The sequence below is a fragment of the Neovison vison genome, chromosome 7 (assembly GCF_020171115.1).
Source record: "Neovison vison isolate M4711 chromosome 7, ASM_NN_V1, whole genome shotgun sequence".
In the NCBI taxonomy this organism is placed as follows: Eukaryota; Metazoa; Chordata; class Mammalia; order Carnivora; family Mustelidae; genus Neogale; species Neogale vison.
Genome location: NC_058097.1, coordinates 97,092,877 through 97,113,709, shown reverse-complemented (window position 1 = coordinate 97,113,709; position 20,833 = coordinate 97,092,877). Strand labels below are relative to the sequence as shown.

At 46.1% G+C, this 20,833-nt stretch overlaps 1 protein-coding gene across 2 annotated transcripts in view; it reads right to left on the bottom strand.

The window, feature by feature from the left end:
* The window catches only part of GUCY1A2 (guanylate cyclase 1 soluble subunit alpha 2), a 308,917-nt gene extending 290,352 nt beyond the window's left edge, over positions 1-18,565 (bottom strand). For both annotated transcript variants that reach the window (XM_044257727.1, XM_044257728.1), the window contains exon 1: positions 18,257-18,565. In XM_044257727.1, coding sequence (XP_044113662.1) covers positions 18,257-18,565 — 309 coding nt within the window. The remainder of the gene's footprint in view (positions 1-18,256) is intronic.
* Between the last annotated feature and the right edge of the window lie 2,268 nt (positions 18,566-20,833).

The following is a 20,833-nucleotide window of genomic DNA, read 5'->3' as shown; positions in this document are numbered from 1 at the left end:
ATTGATTTCTGCTCTGATCTTTATGATTTCTCTTCTCCTGCTGGGCTTAGGGTTTCTTTCTTGTTCTTTCTCCAGCTCCTTTAGGTGTAGGGTTAGGTTGTGTACCTGAGACCTTTCTTGTTTCTTGAGAAAAGCTTGTACCGCTATATATTTTCCTCTCAGGACTGCCTTTGTTGTGTCCCACAGATTTTGAACCGTTGTATTTTCATTATCATTTGTTTCCATGATTTTTTTCAATTCTTCTTTAATTTCCCGGTTGACCCATTCATTCTTTAGAAGGATGCTGTTTAGTCTCCATGTATTTGTGTTCTTTCCAAACTTCCTCTTGTGGTTGAGTTCTAGCTTCAGAGCATTGTGGTCTGAAAATATGCAGGGAATTATCCCAATCTTTTGATACCGGTTGAGTCCTGATTTAGGACCGAGGATATGATCTATTCTGGAGAATGTTCCATGTGCACTAGAGAAGAATGTGTATTCTGTTGCTTTGGGATGAAATGTTCTGAATATATCTGTGATGTCCATCTCATCCAGTGTATCATTTAAGACCTTTATTTCCCTGTTGATCTTTTGCTTGGATGATCTGTCCATTTCAGTGAGGGGAGTGTTAAAGTCCCCTACTATTATTGTATTATTGTTGATGTGTTTCTTTGATTTTGTTATTAATTGGTTTATATAGTTGGCTGCGCCCACGTTGGGGGCATAGATATTTAAAATTGTTAGATCTTCTTGTTGGACAGACCCTTTGAGTATGATATAGTGTCCTTCCTCATCTCTTATTATAGTCTTTGGCTTAAAATCTAATTGATCTGATATAAGGATTGCCACTCCTGCTTTTTTCTGATGTCCATTAGCATGGTAAATTCTTTTCCACCCCCTCACTTTAAGTCTGGAGGTGTCTTCGGGTTTAAAATGAGTTTCTTGGAGGCAACATATAGATGGGTTTTGTTTTTTTATCCATTCTGATACCCTGTGTCTTTTGATTGGGGCATTTAGCCCATTAACATTCAGGGTAACTATTGAGAGATATGATTTTAGTGCCATTGTATTGCCTGTAAGGTGACTGTTACTGTATATTGTCTCTGTTCCTTTCTGATCTACCACTTGTAGGCTCTCTCTTTGCTTAGAGGACCCCTTTCAATATTTCCTGTAAAGCTGGTTTGGTGTTTGCAAATTCTTTCAGTTTTTGTTTGTCCTGGAAGCTTTTAATCTCTCCTTCTATTTTCAATGATAGCCTAGCTGGATATAGTATTCTTGGCTGCATGTTTTTCTCGTTTAGTGCTCTGAAAATGTCATGCCAGCTCTTTCTGGCCTGCCAGGTCTCTGTGGATAAGTCAGCTGCCAATCTAATACTTTTACCATTGTATGTTACAGACTTCTTTTCCCGGGCTGCTTTCAAGATTTTCTCTTTGTCACTAAGGCTTGTAAGTTTTACTATTAGGTGACGGGGTGTGGGCCTATTCTTATTGATTTTGAGGGGCGTTCTCTGAACCTCCTGAATTTTGATGCTCGTTCCCTTTGCCATATTGGGGAAATTCTCCCCAATAATTCTCTCCAGTATACCTTCTGCTCCCCTCTCTCTTTCTTCTTCTTCTGGAATCCCAATTATTCTAATGTTGTTTCGTCTTATGGTGTCACTTATCTCTCGAATTCTCCCCTCATGGTCCAGTAGCTGTTTGTCCCTCTTTTGCTCAGCTTCTTTATTCTCTGTCATTTGGTCTTCTATATCGCTAATTCTTTCTTCTGCCTCATTTATCCTAGCAGTGAGAGCCTCCATTTTTGATTGAACTTCATTAATAGCCTTTTTGATTTCAACTTGGTTAGATTTTAGTTCTTTTATTTCTCCAGAAAGGGCTTTTATATCTCTGGAGAGGGTTTCTCTAATATCTTCCATGCCTTTTTCAAGCCCGGCTATAACCTTGAGAATTGTCATTTTGAACTCTAGATCTGACATATTACCAATGTCTGTATTGATTAGGTCCCTAGCCTTTGGTACTGCCTCTTGTTCTTTTTTTTGTTGTGAATTTTTCCGCCTTGTCATTTTGTCCAGCTAAGAGTATATGAGGGAGCAAGTAAAATACTAAAAGGGTGGCAACAATCCCAGGAAAATATGCTTTAACCAAATCAGAAGAGATCCCAAATCATGCGGGGGGCTTTCTCCCCCCTCACGATTGGGTGAGGGATCTCCTCTGATTGGGATCTCCTTTGATTGGGATCTCCCAATCTCTTCTGATTGGGATCTCCCAATCTCTTCTGTTTGGGATCTCTTCTGATTTGGGGATAAAAAGAGGTTCAAAAAGAAAGAAAGAAAAAAAGAAAAAAAGAATTAAAAAAAAGAGATTGAATTAAAAATTCAATCAAGAATTTTAAAAAAGAGTTAAGAAAAAAAAAGATTGAAGAGATTAGGATCTCTTCTGATTTGGGGATATAAAGAGGTTCAAAAAGAAAGAAAGAAAAAAAAAAGAATTAAAAAAAAAGAAAATGAATAAAGAAAAGTATAAAAAAGCAAAATATATATATATTAGATAATCTAGTTAAAAAACGTTAAAAAAGAAAAGGGTAAAATTATAAAAAATTTTAGCAGAAGAAGAGAAAAAAAATGAAAAAGAAAAAAAAATAAATTAACTGCAAGACTAAAAAATCACAGGCAGAAAGCCATGAGTTCCGTGGTTTGTTTTCTCCTCCTCTGGAATTCTGCTGCTCTCTCCTTGGTATTGAAACTGCACTCCTTGGTAGGTGAACTTGGTCTTGCCTGGATTTCTTGTTGATCTTCTGGGGGAGGGGCCTGGTGTAGTGATTCTCAAGTGTCTTTGCCCCAGGCGGAATTACACCGCCCTTACCAGGGGCCGGGCTGAGTGATCTGCTCGGCTTTGCTTTCAGGAGCTTTTGTTCCCTGAGCGCTTTCCGTAGAGTTCCGGAGGACGGGAATACAAATGGCGGCCTCCTGGTCTCCGGCCCGGAGGAGCCGAGAGCCCAGGGCCCCGCTCCCCTGTGCGCCCTCAGCGAACTGCTCCTGGTAACTCGCGTCTGCCTAACCTCCGGCCGCGCTCCGAGCTCACCAAGCTTGCAACCGGTTCAAGGCAACTCCGAGCTGCGAGCTTACTGTCGGCTCTGTCTCTGCAGCCGGCTTTCCCGTTCCAATATCCACAAGCTTTGCGACTCTCAGACACCCCCGATCCTTCTGTGACCCCGCGGGACCTGAGGTCACGCCGACCCCGTGTGGGCTTCGCCCCGGTTTAGCCTCCGGAGCGATGTCCCTCAGCGGAACAGACTTTTAAAAGTCCTGATTCTGTGCTCCGTTGCTCTGCCGCTTGCCGGGAGCCGGCCCCTCCCCCCCCCCCCCCCCCCCCCCCGGGGTCTATCTTCCCGTCGCTTTGGATTCACTTCTCCGCCAGTCCTACCTTTCAGAAAGTGGTTGTTTTTCTGTTTCTAGAATTGCTGTTCTTCTTCTCTTCGATCTGCCGATGGATTTGCAGGTGTTTGCAATCTTTAGATAAGCTCTCTAGCTGATCTCCTGCTAGCTGAGGTAGTCTCAGCCTGCTACTTCTCCGCCATCTTGACTCCTCCCCCTAGTATGACAATTTAAATTCAACACTAATTAGGTATTAAAAAACTCCCGGCCGATCACGGAGTTACAAACTCAGGACGAGACTGTAATAAAGCAGATGTAAGGAAACCCAAAGTCCGCCCACTGCCTTTGCCCCAGGATGCGCCTGCCATCTTGCTTTCCCCTTGGGTAGAAAGGACCCTCACGCTTGGCAAAGAGGCTCGCAAACGTCGCCCGATCAATCCCATCCTTTCCCAAAGCCTGTCTCTCTCATCCACCTCCAACATTTTGTGACTATCGTGTTCAAACACGAGTCTCCACTTCTTCAATACACTTAGATTTGGCCTCACAGGCCCTGCCAACTCTTTCTCTCCTTTCCCTTGTATTGCCAAAGTCTTGGGTGAGAAACACACGCTTATGAAATCCGTTGTGTATTCACCAGACGCCCTCTTTAAGGAGGTTTCTATCTCGGAGGCAGGATGGACGTCGTTCTTCTAAGGCCCCCAGCGGTCTTGGTCTGGACTTGAAAAGACCATCCTTAAATTCTCACGGCTTCACAGACGTCAACCGCTGCAGCCCTCGCTCCCCGCTGCTCCCCATCCCACCTCCCGCGCCCGCAAGCAAGCGGAAAAGCTTCTGGCCACCTAATGCTGCCGGTTCTCTTTGTTTAGCGCTTCTCAGTGCTCTATTACTGTGTTTCTGCCTCTTTCAGTCAGAGAGCTTGTCAGATTTCAAGATATCAACTACTACCTCCATGAGTTTTTACCAAAACCCAATCCCAAACCTCTAGGTCGGTTTACTGAACGGCTTGCCCACCCCATGACAGGCCCTGGGTGATCTGGGAGCGCCAAGTGCCCTCAAAGAACTCGCACGAGAGAGCCAAGCAACTGGGCCTAAATTCCAAAAATACAATCCAAATCCAAGGTTATCGTTACGGTTCTCCCAAATACCACCTCCCCGTTGCTGACTGCGGCGCTTTCATGCAAGCTATCGGGGTTCTCAAACCCACGGCCGCGGGCTGGGCCCCCTGGGAAGCGAGCTCTGAGGAGATCAGCAGGAAGAACGCTTATGAGGGGGTGACCTGGGATCAATACCCAAGGAAGAGCGTAGAAGGAGGCGGAGTGGGAAAGAGGAAGGAGCTGGACTGTGATGCAGGGTTCGGGGAGGCCGCCGGGGTCGCTCCACGGAGTTCCCCCTTCAGAGCTGGCCCAGCAGGATGGAAGGATGGAGCCTTCGGAGCCCCCTGCTCTGCAGCCACCGGAATGGGCCATGACCGTGGCCACAGCCGCTGTCTTCGGTCCACGCAGTGCACCGGGGGGCTGACAGCGGAGGGAGCCTGTCAGCAGCACGGCTGGCATCGAGGGGAAGAAGCCCTTGGTTTCAAAAGGGGCATCTGGGCACTTCATCTCAATGTCCACCACGCTCGCAGAGGCTCCAAACACCCACACAGCCCGGGGAACACAGAGCTCGAGGCAAACATGCCAAGATTCCAATCCAATCTAAGTCCGTCATTCACCGCTGTCCCAGGCAAGTCACTCCATTTCTCTGAATCTCTGAGGAGACTATTTTACACATTCACAGACGCACATTAGGAAAACGTAAACTCCTGACACTTGTTAATTCTCTTCCCCCCACCCGAGAAGTTTACTGGGTTTGGTTTTGTTTTCTTAACTATGTTCTTTCTCTTCCAAGTGTTCTAACTTCTTTTAAAATGACGCTTGCTCATTCAGTCCATCAAGAGGCCCCTGGAACCCCCCGCCAGCCAGGATCCTCCAAGGCACTGCAAAGACCACCGACCCCTCCGGGAGCAACCCAGTGGACGCCTCTGCCCGGGGCCGGCCTTCAGTGACAGAGAACACAGGTGCAAACGGGTAAATGGAGAGGGTTACTTCTGACGGAGAGTGCCCTGATGAAAATAAAGGGAGGTGGGGAGCTTGGTGGGGAGGGCGGCTGTCTGCGGACAGGCCTCAGAGCAGAAAGATGAAGGAAGAGCAAAGTAGCCGCACCGACGCTTCAGGGAAGCTCCACTTCAAACTAACCTTTTCCTCTCTCTTCCCCAAACCTCCCCTCCGCCCTCCTCACACTTCTCTTTCAGGAATCTGGTACCACCCTGAAAACATGACCAATGCAGCACATCCACAATTCCTGTCGGAACCAACTAGACCTGGGGACGCCTGCGGGGCTCAAGTCAGTTAAGCGTCTGCCCTGGGCTCAGGTCGTGATCTCAGGATCCTGGGATCAAGCCCCACATCAGGCTCCCTGGTGGGCAAGGAGACTGCTTCTCCCTCTCCCTCCTGCCTGTGTTCCCCTGCTTGTGCTCTCTCCCTGTCAAATAAATAAAATCTTTTTAAGAAAAGAAAAGAAGGAAACCAACCAGATCCTGTAATCCCAATAAATCCCCAGGGGCCGGGCTTGCAGGTCTAAACACCTTAGCTGCTACAGCCTCCTTTGCCCCTGCAAAGCAATAAAGCTGTTGTTCCTCTTTATACCCAGACTCTGCCAGAGGTCAGAAAGGTCGGCTCTTTGATGTCCTTTAGACCACGGTGAGCCATGGCTCCTGCAGAACGGGTATGGGCATCTAATTAAACAAAATGTGCACAGCGCTCAGCACCGTGCCCGGCGTGTTGGGAAGGGCTTGATGAATCAACACATTATTACTACCACCATCACCATCAGTGTAGCTTCTAATGGTCTTTTCACCTACAGACCCTCCCCTGGTCCACGCACCCTCGGTATCAAGCCAAATAAGGAGAGACTGAGGTTGGTTGAAAGGGAAATACAGAGGGAGGGGCCAAAGGAACGGCTATGGACATTATTTGGTAATTTTTTAAATGTGGTTTTATGTTTTCTCTTAATCCAAAAGGGCCATATGGAATTTCTGTCGGAATGTCCTACTTCATGCATGTGGTTTACCGCACACGGCGCACATGCTGAATGAATCACTAAGTGCTCATTTGCCAAATACGTGCTCTCCGAGTGAATGAATGCGAGAGGTCAGGGAATGCATGAATGAACAGGAGCCCAAGGAGATCCCGTTTGGTTTTCAGATTTCTAGAACAGAATTCCTGGAAGATTTTATAACCCTGAAAGGCTGCATCCCCAAAAATGTTGAAAATATTTCCCATAAAGAGCACAAGAATGCTGAACAAGATACTCCCTATGATGAAAGGGAGCATCTGGACGTTTTGCTAAAAACCGTGGCTGAAGGTAACTGAAGGCATCAGGAGATGTGATTAACAATAGGAAGACTGAGAAAGAGCCAGTAAGCGGGGGCTGGAGAAAGGCGGCAACATTGATGATTTACAGTATTCAAAATACTATGCTATCATTATCCTTCTCATCTTCATAATCCAATAAAGTATTACCTTCATTTTATCAGCACCATTTTCTAACCAACTAAGCTAATCAGCCACTGGTTACCATCACTTCATAGATAAGAAGCTGAGTCCCCTAGAGGCTTATCCAAGAATGCACAAAATAATGACCACAGTTCATGTCTGACTCCAAAACCTGTTTTTTACCCCAGAATGCAGGGAGTAAAAGAATCTGAACCAAGTCTTGCTCCTCAAAAAAATCAGCGTAGCAGCACAATGATGTAATTCATAATAGTTCAACACAATGTCTCCAACTCACTACTTGCATTTTCTTACATATTTACCCTAAAGTAAGAGGTTCACATTAGTACCTATGATTTCAGAGATGGAAAACAGACGGAAGTTATTTCCCCAAAGTCAAATTAAAACAAAAATCAGAATGCAGCATTCATTGAATTGTAGCTTACACACACACACACACACACACAGAGGCATATTTCAACAAAACAAGACAGGCACATTAGCCAAATGATACAGAAAACTCTAATTAAAAACTTCTTTCAAACTCTACCCGTCCTTTGTCTCCCCTTGCCCAAGAGACCCTGCTGGAGTGTGAGAAACTCTCAGAGACCACAAGCACCGTGGAGCTCTCCGGGGCCTCCATGAGGAAGAAATGTCCTGTTAATAAGCATCTGATCATCCAGGATATTCCACTCACCAGAATGTCCACACACCTACAGCAAGACAGTCATCACAATGCATCACGATGACTATGAGGCACTGAAACCCTCAAGACAGGCTCTGGGATTTTCAAAGGCTGATGAACACAACAAGAATTGCATAACCCTTAATTTACCCTAAAGATACAAACGTAGTGATCCAAAGGGGCACGTGCACCCGAATGTTTATAGCAGCAATGTCCACAATAGCCAAACTATGGAAAGAACCTAGATGTCCATCAACAGATGAATGGATCAAGAAGATGTGGTATATATACACAATGGAATACTATGCAGCCATCAAAAGAAACGAAATCTTGCCATTTGCGACAACATGGATGGAACTAGAGCGTATCATGCTTAGCAAAATAAGTCAAGCGGAGAAAGACAACTATCATATGATCTCCCTGATATGAGGGAGTGGTGATGCAACATGGGGGCCTAAGTGGGTAGGAGAAGAATCCATGAAACAAGATGGGATAGGGAGGGAGACAAACCATAAGTGACTCTTAATCTCACGAAACAAACTGTGGGTTGCTGGGGGGAGGGGGGTTGGGAGAAGGGGGGTAGGGTTATGGACATTGGGGAGGGTATGTGCTTTGGGGTAAATTGGAAGGGGAGATGAACCATGAGAGACTATGGACTCTGAAAAACAATCTGAGGAGTTTGAAGTGGTGGGGGGGTGGGAGGTTGGGGTACCAGGTGGTGGGTATTATAGAGGGCACAGCTTGCATGGAGCACTGGGTGTGGTGAAAAAATAATGAATACTGTTTTTCTGAAAATAAATAAATTGGAAAAAAAAAAGAATTGCATAACCCTTAAGATATTTTATTGAATTTCATCTATTCACAAATTGCTACTGCAGATGTTAACAGTTTGCTTAGAATGTTTGGTTGACCCAAAGTAATTTTTCACCTTTTCAGTTAAGAAAATGTCTGCTGGTAAAAGAAAAAGAGAAAGAGAGAGAGACGGAGGGAGGGAGGGTGGGAGGGAGGGAGGGAAGAAGGGAAAAAATACGGTGTTCTCCAGTGTAACAGGAAATGTCTTGGTGGCCACCATTACTCTAAGTTCTACAGGCTCTCTTACTCACGTATCAAGTCTGAGTGGACGGAAACCTTACTGTGTAGCAACTAGGAGCCCATCAATAATGCAATGAATGATGTAACTGAATGTTCTTCTGTGTTTTAAGGATTAATTCTAATACTGAAAACATCATGTAAATTCTAATCAAGCAATTAGAACTGAGTTTCTCAATCACTAACTTGATACGAGTTCCTGATTCTGAGGGATGTTTTTGGAGGGAGGGGAGGAGACCTGGGGGACCAATCAACTATTCTAACAGAATGACTTCACTAGGGAAAGAATAAGACCCAGATATAAATTAAGTAAGCTTGATATCAGATGGCTAGAAATGCCTTTCCCCATTTGGCATTCACTCTCATTATTTCCCAAGACAAAACAAATAAACAAACAAACCAAAAACCTCCACTTCAATGACTGCCCCCAAACGCCTCAAACTTAATCTGAGATATAGGCCTTCTAATATACAATGCGTACCTTCACCATTTCATACCTCTCCAAGTCATACTCACCATCCAGTTTAAGCTACAAATTCATTATCCCTAACCTTAGGCTGGGCCTTCAAAAAATACCCAATAATACCTTTACCAGATCCTGGTCAGTTTTCTTCTCCACTCCTTCTATCAACAATTTCTAGCTTTATCAATTTCCCGAGGACTCTATCTCTCCAGGACCGAAAGAGGGAGAGAGAGAGAGAGAGACTGATGTATTTATTTTAGAGGCAGAAAGAGAGAAAACATAAACATGGGGAGGGACACGAGGAGAAGGAGAGATGCTGAGATCATGACCTGGAAATCAAGAGTCTGACACTCAACCAACTGAGACACCCAGGGGCCCCCTGTGCCATTATTTGTCTATAGTAGTTACTGTACGGGGATCAGCTGGTTGTGAAGATTTTTATTTAATAGAATCTATGAGAATACAGGATTTCTTATCCATTGAAATAATAATGAATAAAATAGCACAGTGGAGATGCTATCTCTGTATCTTATAGAGATCACATCTCTAACAGAAAATACACAAACGCCTATAAGTGAGAGCACATATGCTCCACCAAACAGTTTCCTTAAAGGAATTTAAGATAATTTAACATAATCATACTCACTGGCATAACTCACTAGTGTAAAATCTATAGATTACTATGAAGCTACAATAAAACACACAATACAGGAGGGCTCTGAAAATATTAAAGCACTCTAAAATATGTGATACCTATAGCTACCCTTTTTTAAAATTCAATTAGCCAACATGGAGTACATCATTAGTTTTTTATACCATATTTACTCTTCTTTGTGACTGAACAAAGATTACAAACAGAACATTTAAAATAATCAGCTAAAATATGGCAGCACAAGGGGCGCCTGGGTGGCTCAGTCGGTTAAGCGTCTGCCTTTGGCTCAGGTCATGATCCCAGGGTCCTGGGATTGAGTCCCACATTGGGTTCCCTGCTCATCGAGGAGCCTGCTTCTCCCTCTCCCTCTGCCCCTCCCCTGTATATACTCTCTCTCTGTCAAATGAATAAATAAAATCTTTTTAAAATAATAAAATAAAATAAAATACAGCAGCACAAAATCATGGTAACCTACAAAGCATTACTGGATACACCACAAAGTCTGTAAGGATTTATTCAACATTTATTCATTCTGCGAACATTTATTGAGTGTCTTTATAAATCAGACTTTCTGCTAGGCAGGAACATATATAGATCTCTGTCTCAAGGACGCAGAATAAACCAGAATCCCATTACAACACTGTAAGTCCTATTACAGAGATGTGAGCAGTAACTTAGCGCTCCACAGGGAAAATACTGCAGTGACAAGAAACAAGATGGGTGTGCCTCTATCTGTGGTTGTGTGTGCATGAGACTAATTAGAAAAACTGTTCTCTCCCAACATTACATTGGAGGGTTCATGCATGAAGAAGCAACAGGCATAAAGCAACAAGAAATGAAAGCATGTTTTAGAACATTTTTATTTCCTCCACAGGACACAGCAGACTCACACATAACAAACATAGTGCCATGAAAGGAAAAGCAGTCAAGGTGACTTCAAGGACTTACAATTAAAATAACATCAGGATTTCCACACAGACAGCCTCCTCTCATGACAGATTGGTTCTAGAGTTCTCTGCAAATGCAAATTTCTTGAAATGTTGGATCACCATGTGTTTGGAGAGTTCAACTGAACTCCCACCCAATTTAGTCCCTGAATGAGAGAGGAAGACTAATTGGCTACAGATGTAGAAATGAGCAACCATTATTGTAGCTTCCATGTTTTGGTAGGGTTGGAAGGGTGGTTCTTTATGTCTGCTATCTGAATTGCTTCTTTTCTAGGAAAAAAAATTTTTTCTGACTTCCAGATCTGTTTCTTTCTCCTTTCACCTTTAAAAAAGAAAATGCACGGGCGTACAAACAAGTCATTGCTCCAAAAGGAACCAGTAGATGGAACGTTTAAGAAATACCATGTCAGTCTCACTCTGAAAACCAGATGCTGAGTGTAACGTCAAGTGGACCCTTGGAACAACCCTTCTCCTCCCTTCTCCTCCCTTCTCCTCTACCGTCCCCGGCAGTGTTGAAAAGCTGTTTCTGTATCCTGAAACCAGAGGGCACAGGACATTGACAGCAGTGACACGTGACCTACTGAACAGGAACCTGAGGTAACTAACAAAGCATCCTCAGGAAGAACAGGGAGAGAGTCACAAATAATCGATACCACAAACAGCAAAACTTCAGAGACTTTCTACCACACAACCAACAAGATTATTTTGAACACAAATGATACAACATTAGAGGTGGCTCCAAGTGACCACCTGTATTCTGTTCCTCTTAGAACAGTAATTGCCTGGGACATATTCATCCCAAAGGAGTCATTTCCAGATTCATTCCTTCCAAAAACAAAACAAAACAAAATAAAAAAACCAACTCAGTCTGAAGAGCTCACCAAACCCAGATCGATGACCCCAAAGGTAGAGAATTCAGTCTCCTTTTGGCACAACTTTGGTGAGCCTAAATCACCTGGAGTATGGTTTAAAACTGAAAGTCCCAGGCCCTCCCTAGAGCTACAAACCAGTCCTCCTGAGGAAAAGGCCCAGGAATCTGCATTTTCATACCTTTCTTCAGGGATTCCTTATGTTCACAGAGGTTTGACAACCACTAGCTTCAAGGTAGTGTGGTTTAATAAGCCTCAAATAAAGCCTGTACAGAAAGTGACTTCTCACTGTTCTATTTATAGGAATGTTCACTGTTTCTCAATTCCCCACCACAGCCCAACAAATCTCCAGGCTTCGGAGATATTTCCAGCTCCCCTACTTCCTAAGTCACTCTCGTCTGGAATTTTCAGTTTTATGAGGTGCTCTGAGCTCACAGCGCATACTTCTGGGTCTTCAGATCCTGTCCCAAAGCAATATTTGAGGAATAAGATTATGTCATTCCATCCCCTAAGAGTGCATTTTTGGCAACAGTAGCCCACTTGCTGACAAACATTTTTCTTTCATTGGGGAGAGAACTGTACAAAAAGTCTGAGCAGAAAATATAAGGAAAGTGGAGGAGAGTCATCACATTTACCTAACTTCCTAAAATACAAAAGGGCCACTCAACAAGTTCCAGGTGGAGGAAATTCTTCCATCTGCTCTCTGTGAACACGACTGCATTCTGAAGTTTTGCTTTCCGTGGTAGGTGTAGGTAAAATTCCAACAGGTTTCCATACTTGAAAGTATCTGGGCACAAAATCGAGATATTTTGTTTCGGTGGAACCAAATATAACACAAGAAACATCAAACACAATAGAAATAAAGTAATTGGACAAGTAAACAAAGAGCTTCCATTCATTTGTCCTAGCATCTTATGGAACAGTCACCGGGTACTGGGCACTGTGCTAAATATGGGATAAACATAAGAGCAATGAGGTGGGAGAATTCAGAAAGAGGAACTTTAAATTTTGAGCTAACTCTCCAGCTCATGCATCAAAGAAGGTCTTGCGAGAAACTCAGTCACCAGAGAGCCCTCACAAATATTCTCTCTGCTTACGTCCCCTAATTTTTTTCCTTCCGAGATAGGTCTGAAATTCCAAAAGAGATCATTCTATCCTCTTGCTCACTCACAGCCAATGCTGTGTACACCTAAAGACAATGCATTTATTTTACTATCATACTCAATGAAATATGTTTTTTTTTTCAATTTTTACCTTCAGCTCCATATGATACAGGGAACGAGACAAAATAAAGGAGAATGACGAGAGTGATGATGACGTAGAGGGAAACACATAAGAGTACACACATCCCTACACATCCCCATACATCCCCCAGTATTGCACGGTAGAGAAATTACATACTAAGAAGGGATATATACTCACTTATCACCTCTGCCTACAAACTAATAATCGCCAACGATGGCATTTTTCGTTGTCAAAATTCGTCTTCAGAATAAAGGCTTAACAACTGAGCCAGCAGCCAAACAAGAATCGAGCGCTGTACACCAAACACCAATGTCATTCCCAGGGTAACTGCCGCACCTCACAGTTGCCTAAACCCCTGAACACACGTACGAACTAGTTTGAATGCAATGGATGGGGAACCCTTGAAATTCTCGGCAAATAAAATAAGCAGTTTCTCTGTCACCTCCTTATTTTCTCTGTAATATTGGAGTGGTTTTTTGTGAAATACGCCCATTCCACCAAATATCTATGTCCTTGTATTTTTAGAGAATTTACAGGAGCGGTTTTCATTTTGCCACATAAGCATTCAGCAGTTTGCTGGAAATATCTGGATCCGCAATGATTACAGATGCTTGTGCGCACACAGGAGTGCTAGCCAGGGAACCGAAATGGGACTCCAGCTTTAATTTTTTTAATGGGTTGGCTGCGCAATGCCAACACTATAAAATCGTCCTTATCACTTTTTTTTTAAAGTATATGACACCAGTTAACCCACAAACTCTTTCCGTAAGGTTACTACCAAGTAAATTATAGAAAAATAAGGAGAAACAGAAGAACAACAAGAACAAGGACAAGGACAAGAGGAAGAATGAATGAACAGAAGAAGGAAAATTTTTAGATCACTTGGGGACATTCAACTTCGGCTGAAATTAATAGACCTTGGTCTGAAACTAACATGTGACTAGTTGAAGGCGTCTCACAAAGAACAGTGCTCCTCTTTCACAACAAATCTACAAGGTAATTATTATCCATATAGCACAAAACATGAAGCTACGGCTCTAAGAAGGTAGGAGTTGCCTTTCCAGGGTCTCACACTTAGTCAGGGGCTCATCAGAGAGTTATTCAAACCCACAGCTATCAAACTCCCAGCCCTTCAGCTCTGCCACACTGTTTGCCAATGACCAGGGAGGAGGTCTGGAAGAGCCCTAGATGCCCATTAAGTTCTGATGTCAGATTGCAGTATTTAATTTCTACAAATATGAAAACATAGAGCTACTAGAACAGTTCTTGTCTGACTTTTTAATTCTAATGAATGTGTGCTCAGAACTTTATCAGCCAAATTGAGCCCCTAATCGTTAAAAACTTCAGTAAGATATGTAAACTGATGAAACATCCTAGCTCCCAAATATACTTCAGTTTTCATTATTTACATGTTAGTAACGCAGTCACATTCTAAGGGGTTTTTTTTTTGTTGTTGTTGTTTGTTTTTTGTGGTTCTTTTGAAGGGTTTATCCAGGTCAGAGAATTCACTTTATTTAGTATCAGGGGAGGCTAAATATGTAATTTTTTTTATGTCCTTTTCCTAAGCATGTATCAACATCATTTCCTTTCCACAAGTAATGAAACAATGTCTGGCTTTTTTGCTACTTGGACCCAGGCTTCCCTTCCATTTTCTTTCCACACTGTTCTCTCAGTTTCCTGGATTATTCTCCATCAGTAGTTTTTCTCCCCTTACGTGCCACCCTTCCAGTCTTGTGAGTTTTCTTCCTGTCATTCTCCTCCCTGTGGCCTCTGGAGTCTTTAGAGCCACCTGCAAGGCTGAACAACCCATAGCTCCCTGATGAGCAAACTAGGGAAGCCGTGATCTTAAATTGGGCTCCTGGAATATCTTCACTGATAGGTTCACATTAGCAAACCCCAAACCAATAAGTAACAGGGGTCTGAGTGATAGGGTTCTCAGCAACTCCCATTTATAAGAACAAAATAGAAATAAATGAGTTACTAAATTCCCCCTTGATGTAAAATCCCCAGCTGTTTCTCCATATGTGTTCCCAAGTAAATGATTTCAAAATAAATAATGGAATAAGCGATTTATGTATCTTCAGCCAGGTCGTTAGGGTTTATTTTTATTGTTATGGCTGTGCCCCAGAGATTCAGAGGGAACAAAATTATCCAAAAAGAATGATAAATGAACTTCCCCCCAGACAGCTCCAAGATCATCGGAGTTCTTCCGTTTTCCTTCAATACAGTTTCCTTAAAATAAAGGCTATAATTAAAGAAGTTCCATGAGGTTGAAGACTGGGAATGTTTTGTTTGGAATTTGTATTACCAGAGCTTTGCACAATATTTGCCACACAGTAGAGCCACAAATATTCTGTAATAATTGCATGGAATTAATAGAACCTTGATGTCCCTACTTAGGAAAGTAATATATTCTGTGAGAAGCTTTAAAACTGATAGGTGCAGGCTTTTCTTTTATATGCCCTTATAACAGTTTACCAAAAGCTTGAAAAACATGTCTTCACAGAATGCGAGAGTAGGGAAGGATCGTAATTATAACACCGTATGGACAAGAAGGCTTCTAAAACGTGAAAGTCAGGTGCACAGAGGTATGAAAGTAGCTAGCTATCCAAGGCACACGGAATGAGAGGACTAGGTCTCCCAAATTCTGGAATTTTTTCAGTTTCATCAATTTTTTCATCAATTCATTTTACTTTTATCATTAAAATGGTGGAAAGTATTACAATATTTATACCCAATACATCTGAAAATGACTGTCAAAAACGTCATAAACCTGAGTTAGGATTTTCCAATGATCAAACGACTATCTTAACTGCTTGGCAATATCCTCGTGTTTATTAAATTTCCTCCTTCCAGATTATTCTGAACAAAGGACCAATCTCCAGTCCTTCCACGATGAGGCCACTAAGAAGGCAGGAACTTGCCCAGCAAGGACAGTTGCACCCGAAGTATACTGTGACAGAATGTAGAAAGATTCTCAACACTCAAAACAGCCCGAAATTCCCACCTCTGAATTGCAACTATTTTTTTGTTGTTGCTGAATTATAACTATTCTTTATGAAATTACTTCTTTAAAAAAATAGCCATTTGGCTCTAATGAAAGAGAATGGAGAAGACATCATTTGTTTCCCTGAGTGCTTCTAGAGAAGTTTAGAATGCTGACCACATAGGAAAATGATTCTACTGAAACTTCTTGAAGCAGTGTTCTAGATTGCCAAATAAAAGCACAGGGGTGGAGATCCCAGAAATAACCCACTACTCTGAAATAGAACCTTGCTGTCATCTTTGTGTTACCAAGTCCATAGGTGATATAGTTAGCCAATGCAAAATTTCTTAGTCACACCTTCTAAGACTGAAAAGATTTACACTCTATTTACCTGTATGTTACAGCGTTCTAGCTACGGCCTCTGATCCTTATGTTACCATAACCGTTATGTGGGAACAGGCTTTTTATCCATCAAAAAGCTAGCGTCATTCAAATTTGACTTGTAAAGGTAAAAGCCAGAAATGATTTCCTCCTTCTTACTCTGGCAGCAAATACTGGGATTCAGTTTAGTCTATCCACCTCTCACATAAGTTGTTGAAAAGAATCTCCAATTACACGGGTACTACCAGAGGTACATGCCATGGAGATCTGTAAATTCTGATTTGCAGGCAAAAGGAAAACTCAGAGATTGTAAAAACAACCTCCCCAAACTCCTCATTATCTTTAGTGAAACCACAGTATCAGATACGAATCTGTTGTACTGACGAATTACTATATTGCACAAATGTTGCTTTAGATACTAACACAAAACCACAGACGTGCGGGATGACTGTCCTGCTTTCCTAAAGGCTTATAATTTCAACAACTGGCCACATCCAATAGTTCCTAAGATCATCTTTCTTGGGAAACATTTGCAGTAAAGAATAGCGAATAGTAGGGAATCCGTTCTGAGTTTTGTTACTAGGTTATCAGTGAAAGAGGTGGAAAAAGATGCGTTGAAGAGAAAATGCACAAGTAAATAAGACGACCGAGAGTAGATTCACTGCTAAAAGAAAGAAAAGGTCATTCTTCATTAATGCAAGAGCCATGGAGATGTTCGTAGGACTGCCTGGTACTAATACCCTGTGCCTGCGGACCCAAAACCCCCTGTTTCTCAGGTCCCTCCTACCCTCCACTGCAAGAGCCCTTTGAAAAGTGAGACTCCAGAGAAGTCAAACAAGATCAATGTTCCCATTCACTTTGGGTAACTCGGAGAAAGTAAGAAGAGTCCCAGGGGCACATAGGTAGAAGTTCTATCAGGAACTGAAGCCCTTGGACCCGAGACCGGCATGAGAATAAAAGGTGAATGGAGCTTTGACAGTCCGTCTCCTTAAGATTCTGTCTGCAGTGCAGTGGATTCCTTCCAAACAGTGCCCATCGGTCCCAGAAAGACCAAAACGGAGGTCTGGCATCCCTGAATTGGTAAAAGTCAAGGGCAGCCCAATAACCCAGGCAGGGAAGAGGCAGAAGCGCTCCGGAAAAATGTCTAGAACGCGGGGGAGCCGGGAGTACACCTCAAACTGCTGCTACAGACACCCGGAATGAACACCAGTTTAGAGAGCGCTGGGGAGACAGCGACTCATTGAACAGATAGTTATAAAGGGTGTAACAGAAGGTCGCCACGACAAAATGAGGGGGGGGGCACTGAAAGGCCCAGGGAAAAGGAAGTGAAGGAGGAGGTGAGGGGCAAGAAACACCAGATGGGTTTAGCAAAGCAGGGACCGGGTTTGCCCAGAGAAGAAAGCTGAGCCAGTAAATGCTCAGGGGGGGGGGGGGGAGAAAAAAGGCAGTGGGGTGGGGAGAAAACAAGAGGCCAGAGGTTTCATCATCCGAAAGCAACTCAAAAAAAAAGTATCTGACAGCCAGTTCCTGAAGATTCTTGAGAAAGGGGATGCGACACAGAAGGCAGAGAGCCTGTGGAATGCCGGGATGTCAGAGAAGGTCACACGAAGACCAAGAGAGTGTGGGAAAAAAGAGCGGAAGAGTTTCCTGGAAGGGGTAGGGGTTCCTTTGGGATCCCGCAGAACAGAGATGAAAGACCCAGAAAGGGCAAGTGCAGAACACAGTGCCTGGGAAAGTTTGGGGGAAAGAGAACAGGTGGGTGTGGAGGAGCTCCGGGGCCGCCGGGGTGACCCACACCAAGCCGGGCGCACGGCTTTTTAGGGGTGGGCGTCCAGGGCCCCCAATGAGGACCCCCCGCAGAGTGATTCTCCCCTCCCGCGCCCGCCGCGCTCTCACGCCCCCCTCCGGCCGGGCGCAGGGGTCCGGGGCGGCCGGGGGTCCGCGGGGCACCGAGGCCCGGGGCGCGGCCGGCTCGCCCCCCAGCGGCCAGGCTCGGCGCTCACGCCCCCGCGCTCCCCGCGCCAACTTTCCCGACCCCGGGGCTCCGGCCCCCAGCTCACCGAGGGCGCCGTGAGGCGGCTGATGCTCTCGCCCAGCGAGTCCAGGTTGACCCGCCTCCGGCGCTGCGCCCTCCTGGCCCCGGCCGTGGCGGCGGCGGCGGCAGCAGCGGCGGCGGCGGCGGAGGAGGCGGCGGCCGGGGCTGGGGCGACGGCGGCGGCCGCGCGGGGCTCGGGCGGCCCGGGCGGGCTCCGGCTGCCGTTCCAGCAGAGCCTGGACAGGGGGCACTCCCCGTCGTCCTCGGGGCTGGTCTCCAGGTAGTCGGAGCCCAGCGAGCTGAAGGACTCGGACGAGATCTTCCTCCGAGACATGCTGCGGGCGGCGCTGCGGCGGCCGAGGCGGCGGCGGGGGCGCGGGCGGCGGCGGCGGCGGCGGCGGGGGGACCGGCGGGCGGCGGCGTTAGGCGCGTCGGGGCCGCGGGGCTGTGCGGTGGCGCCCGGCCGGGAGGGAGTCCCCGGAGCCGCGCAGCCCGCAGAGGCGGCTGCTCATGGCGGGAACTTGGGGCCCGGGCGCGGCGGCGGGCGGCGGGCGGCGGGCGGCGGGCTGGGCTAGGGGCCGCCGCCGCCTCCGCTGCTGCTCGCGCGGCGCCGCCTCTGCGCTCGCCTGGGCGCCGGGCAGTGCGCCGCGCTCCGGTCGCGGGGAGGCTGCGAGCGTGCGACCGCGGGCGGCCGGGCGGCGGGGCTGCGGCCCGTGCGTTCTGGGAGGCAGAGCTTCTGCCGCCCGCGCGCCGATCGCGCCCCCCTTCCCCGCTCTCCTCCCGCCCCTCGCCTCCCGCCTCTCTCCCCTCGCTGCCCGCCTCCCTCCTTCTCCCTTTATCGTCCCCCCCGCCCCCCCCAAGCGCTCCCTCCGCCGGTATCACGTGTCGCCATCATACTCATTGCGAGTCTCTGCCTCGCCTGTCGCCACGTTTCAGGAGCAACGAGGACACTTGGTTGCCGTCCTCTGTGCGCCCTCCCCGCTCCCACCTTTCCCTCCTCCGAGGAGGAGCGCACGGTGGCTTGGATCAGTCCAAAGGGCCCCAACGCCAAATGCCCAGCCCTGGTCCGCGGGAGCGGCAGCCGGGAGCGGTCCGGCCGCGCTGGGCGCCGTGCGGGAGAGGGGCGCGGGGCGACGGCGGAAGACCTCCCCCCGGAGCCACCTCTGGGAAGCCTGGGGGCGCGAAGTGGGGGAGTTCGGGTCCATGGCTGTCCTTTCCTGCCCTCCTCCGAGTTTATTTAAGTTCTGTGGCAAGGAGAAAGGCCAGTGGGTCTAGCCCGCCCATTCCGGAGGAGACGCTTCCCAGGGATGTGAAGGGGCAACGGGTTGGCACCCATCCTGCGGTAGCAGCTCCGGGGGCTGAGCGTTCGCCTGGGTCGAGGCCGCGTGGGCTCGGAGCGAGCCCAGGGCCGGGAGGCAGCTAATGAGGACAGCATCTGCTGGGCGAAAGCCCTGTTGCTGAGTGCCGGCGCGCTGGGAGCGCGGGGCTGGGGGCTACCGCCAGCTCCGCACGAGTGCTGGACAGCTCCGGGCCACCTGCAGCCGCGTGGGCCGGCGTCGCGGGCTGGGGACAGTTCCTCCGCAGCCTCCACTACCTAAGACCCGGACGGGGGAGCACCAGGGAGTGATTCCATCCCTCTCTCATTCTCCCTGTTCTGTGCGCCGAACACGCGATCTGTTTGCACTTGGCTGCCAGTGCTGCTCCGAAAGCTTAAGGAGAAAGGGGAGAAAGGCTTTTCCAAGCTCAGGAAGGGACTCGCCACAGCGCGAGCTCATCTCTTGCCGCCAGTTTGCGGTGAGGCAGCTTCATTCCACAAAGCTTGCCTCGTGGCAAACCAGCAGCCGCTCTCAGCGCCCGGCCCCACTGCGCCTGCTTATTTAGCTCCAGAAAAGCCTCGGATTTGTTCTGACATTAGGGAAAGGGATGGGAAGAAGGGGCAAATGGGTCCCAGGCTGTGCTTCCCCCGGCAGCAAAGCAGATGAGGACCTTCTCCACTCCTCTGGATAGAAAAGTTCAGGGGCTCCAGCTTCAGCTGCTCAAGGATACAGAAGCCAAAGCGTTTTTTTGTTTTTTGTTTTTTTTTTTTTAAGAACTAGTCCTTCCAAGGTGAAAGTAGATGAAGTTGTTTACTGAGTGTATTTACACACACACACACACACACACACACACGACACCTTTGCTCTATACCCAACTCCAGTTTGCTTTTAAACTCTAATTCTTCCCAGTTGTTTATGAGGACCCAAATAAATAGAAATGCTATTCGAGGTTTTCTTTTATATTTTGGAAAACATCCACTCAGTTAATTTAGAGACATTCCTTATTCTCAGATTTTAAATAGACATTAAAGTTATAAAAAGTGTGTGCTCTCACATACGTCCCTTCAAAAATATATATATTCTTTCTCAACGTACTGAGTAAATCACTAACTGCATAGGTTCTCTTAGCACTGGAAATTCAGGCCTCGCTTTCTTTTAAAATAATGATTGTTATAATTATAGTTACTATTATACATAATTATGTGTAATAATAATTATTATTACTATGATTATTTTGACTGTGCAGTATATCTCCTGTTGATTTTCCCATTACTTTCTTTAACTCT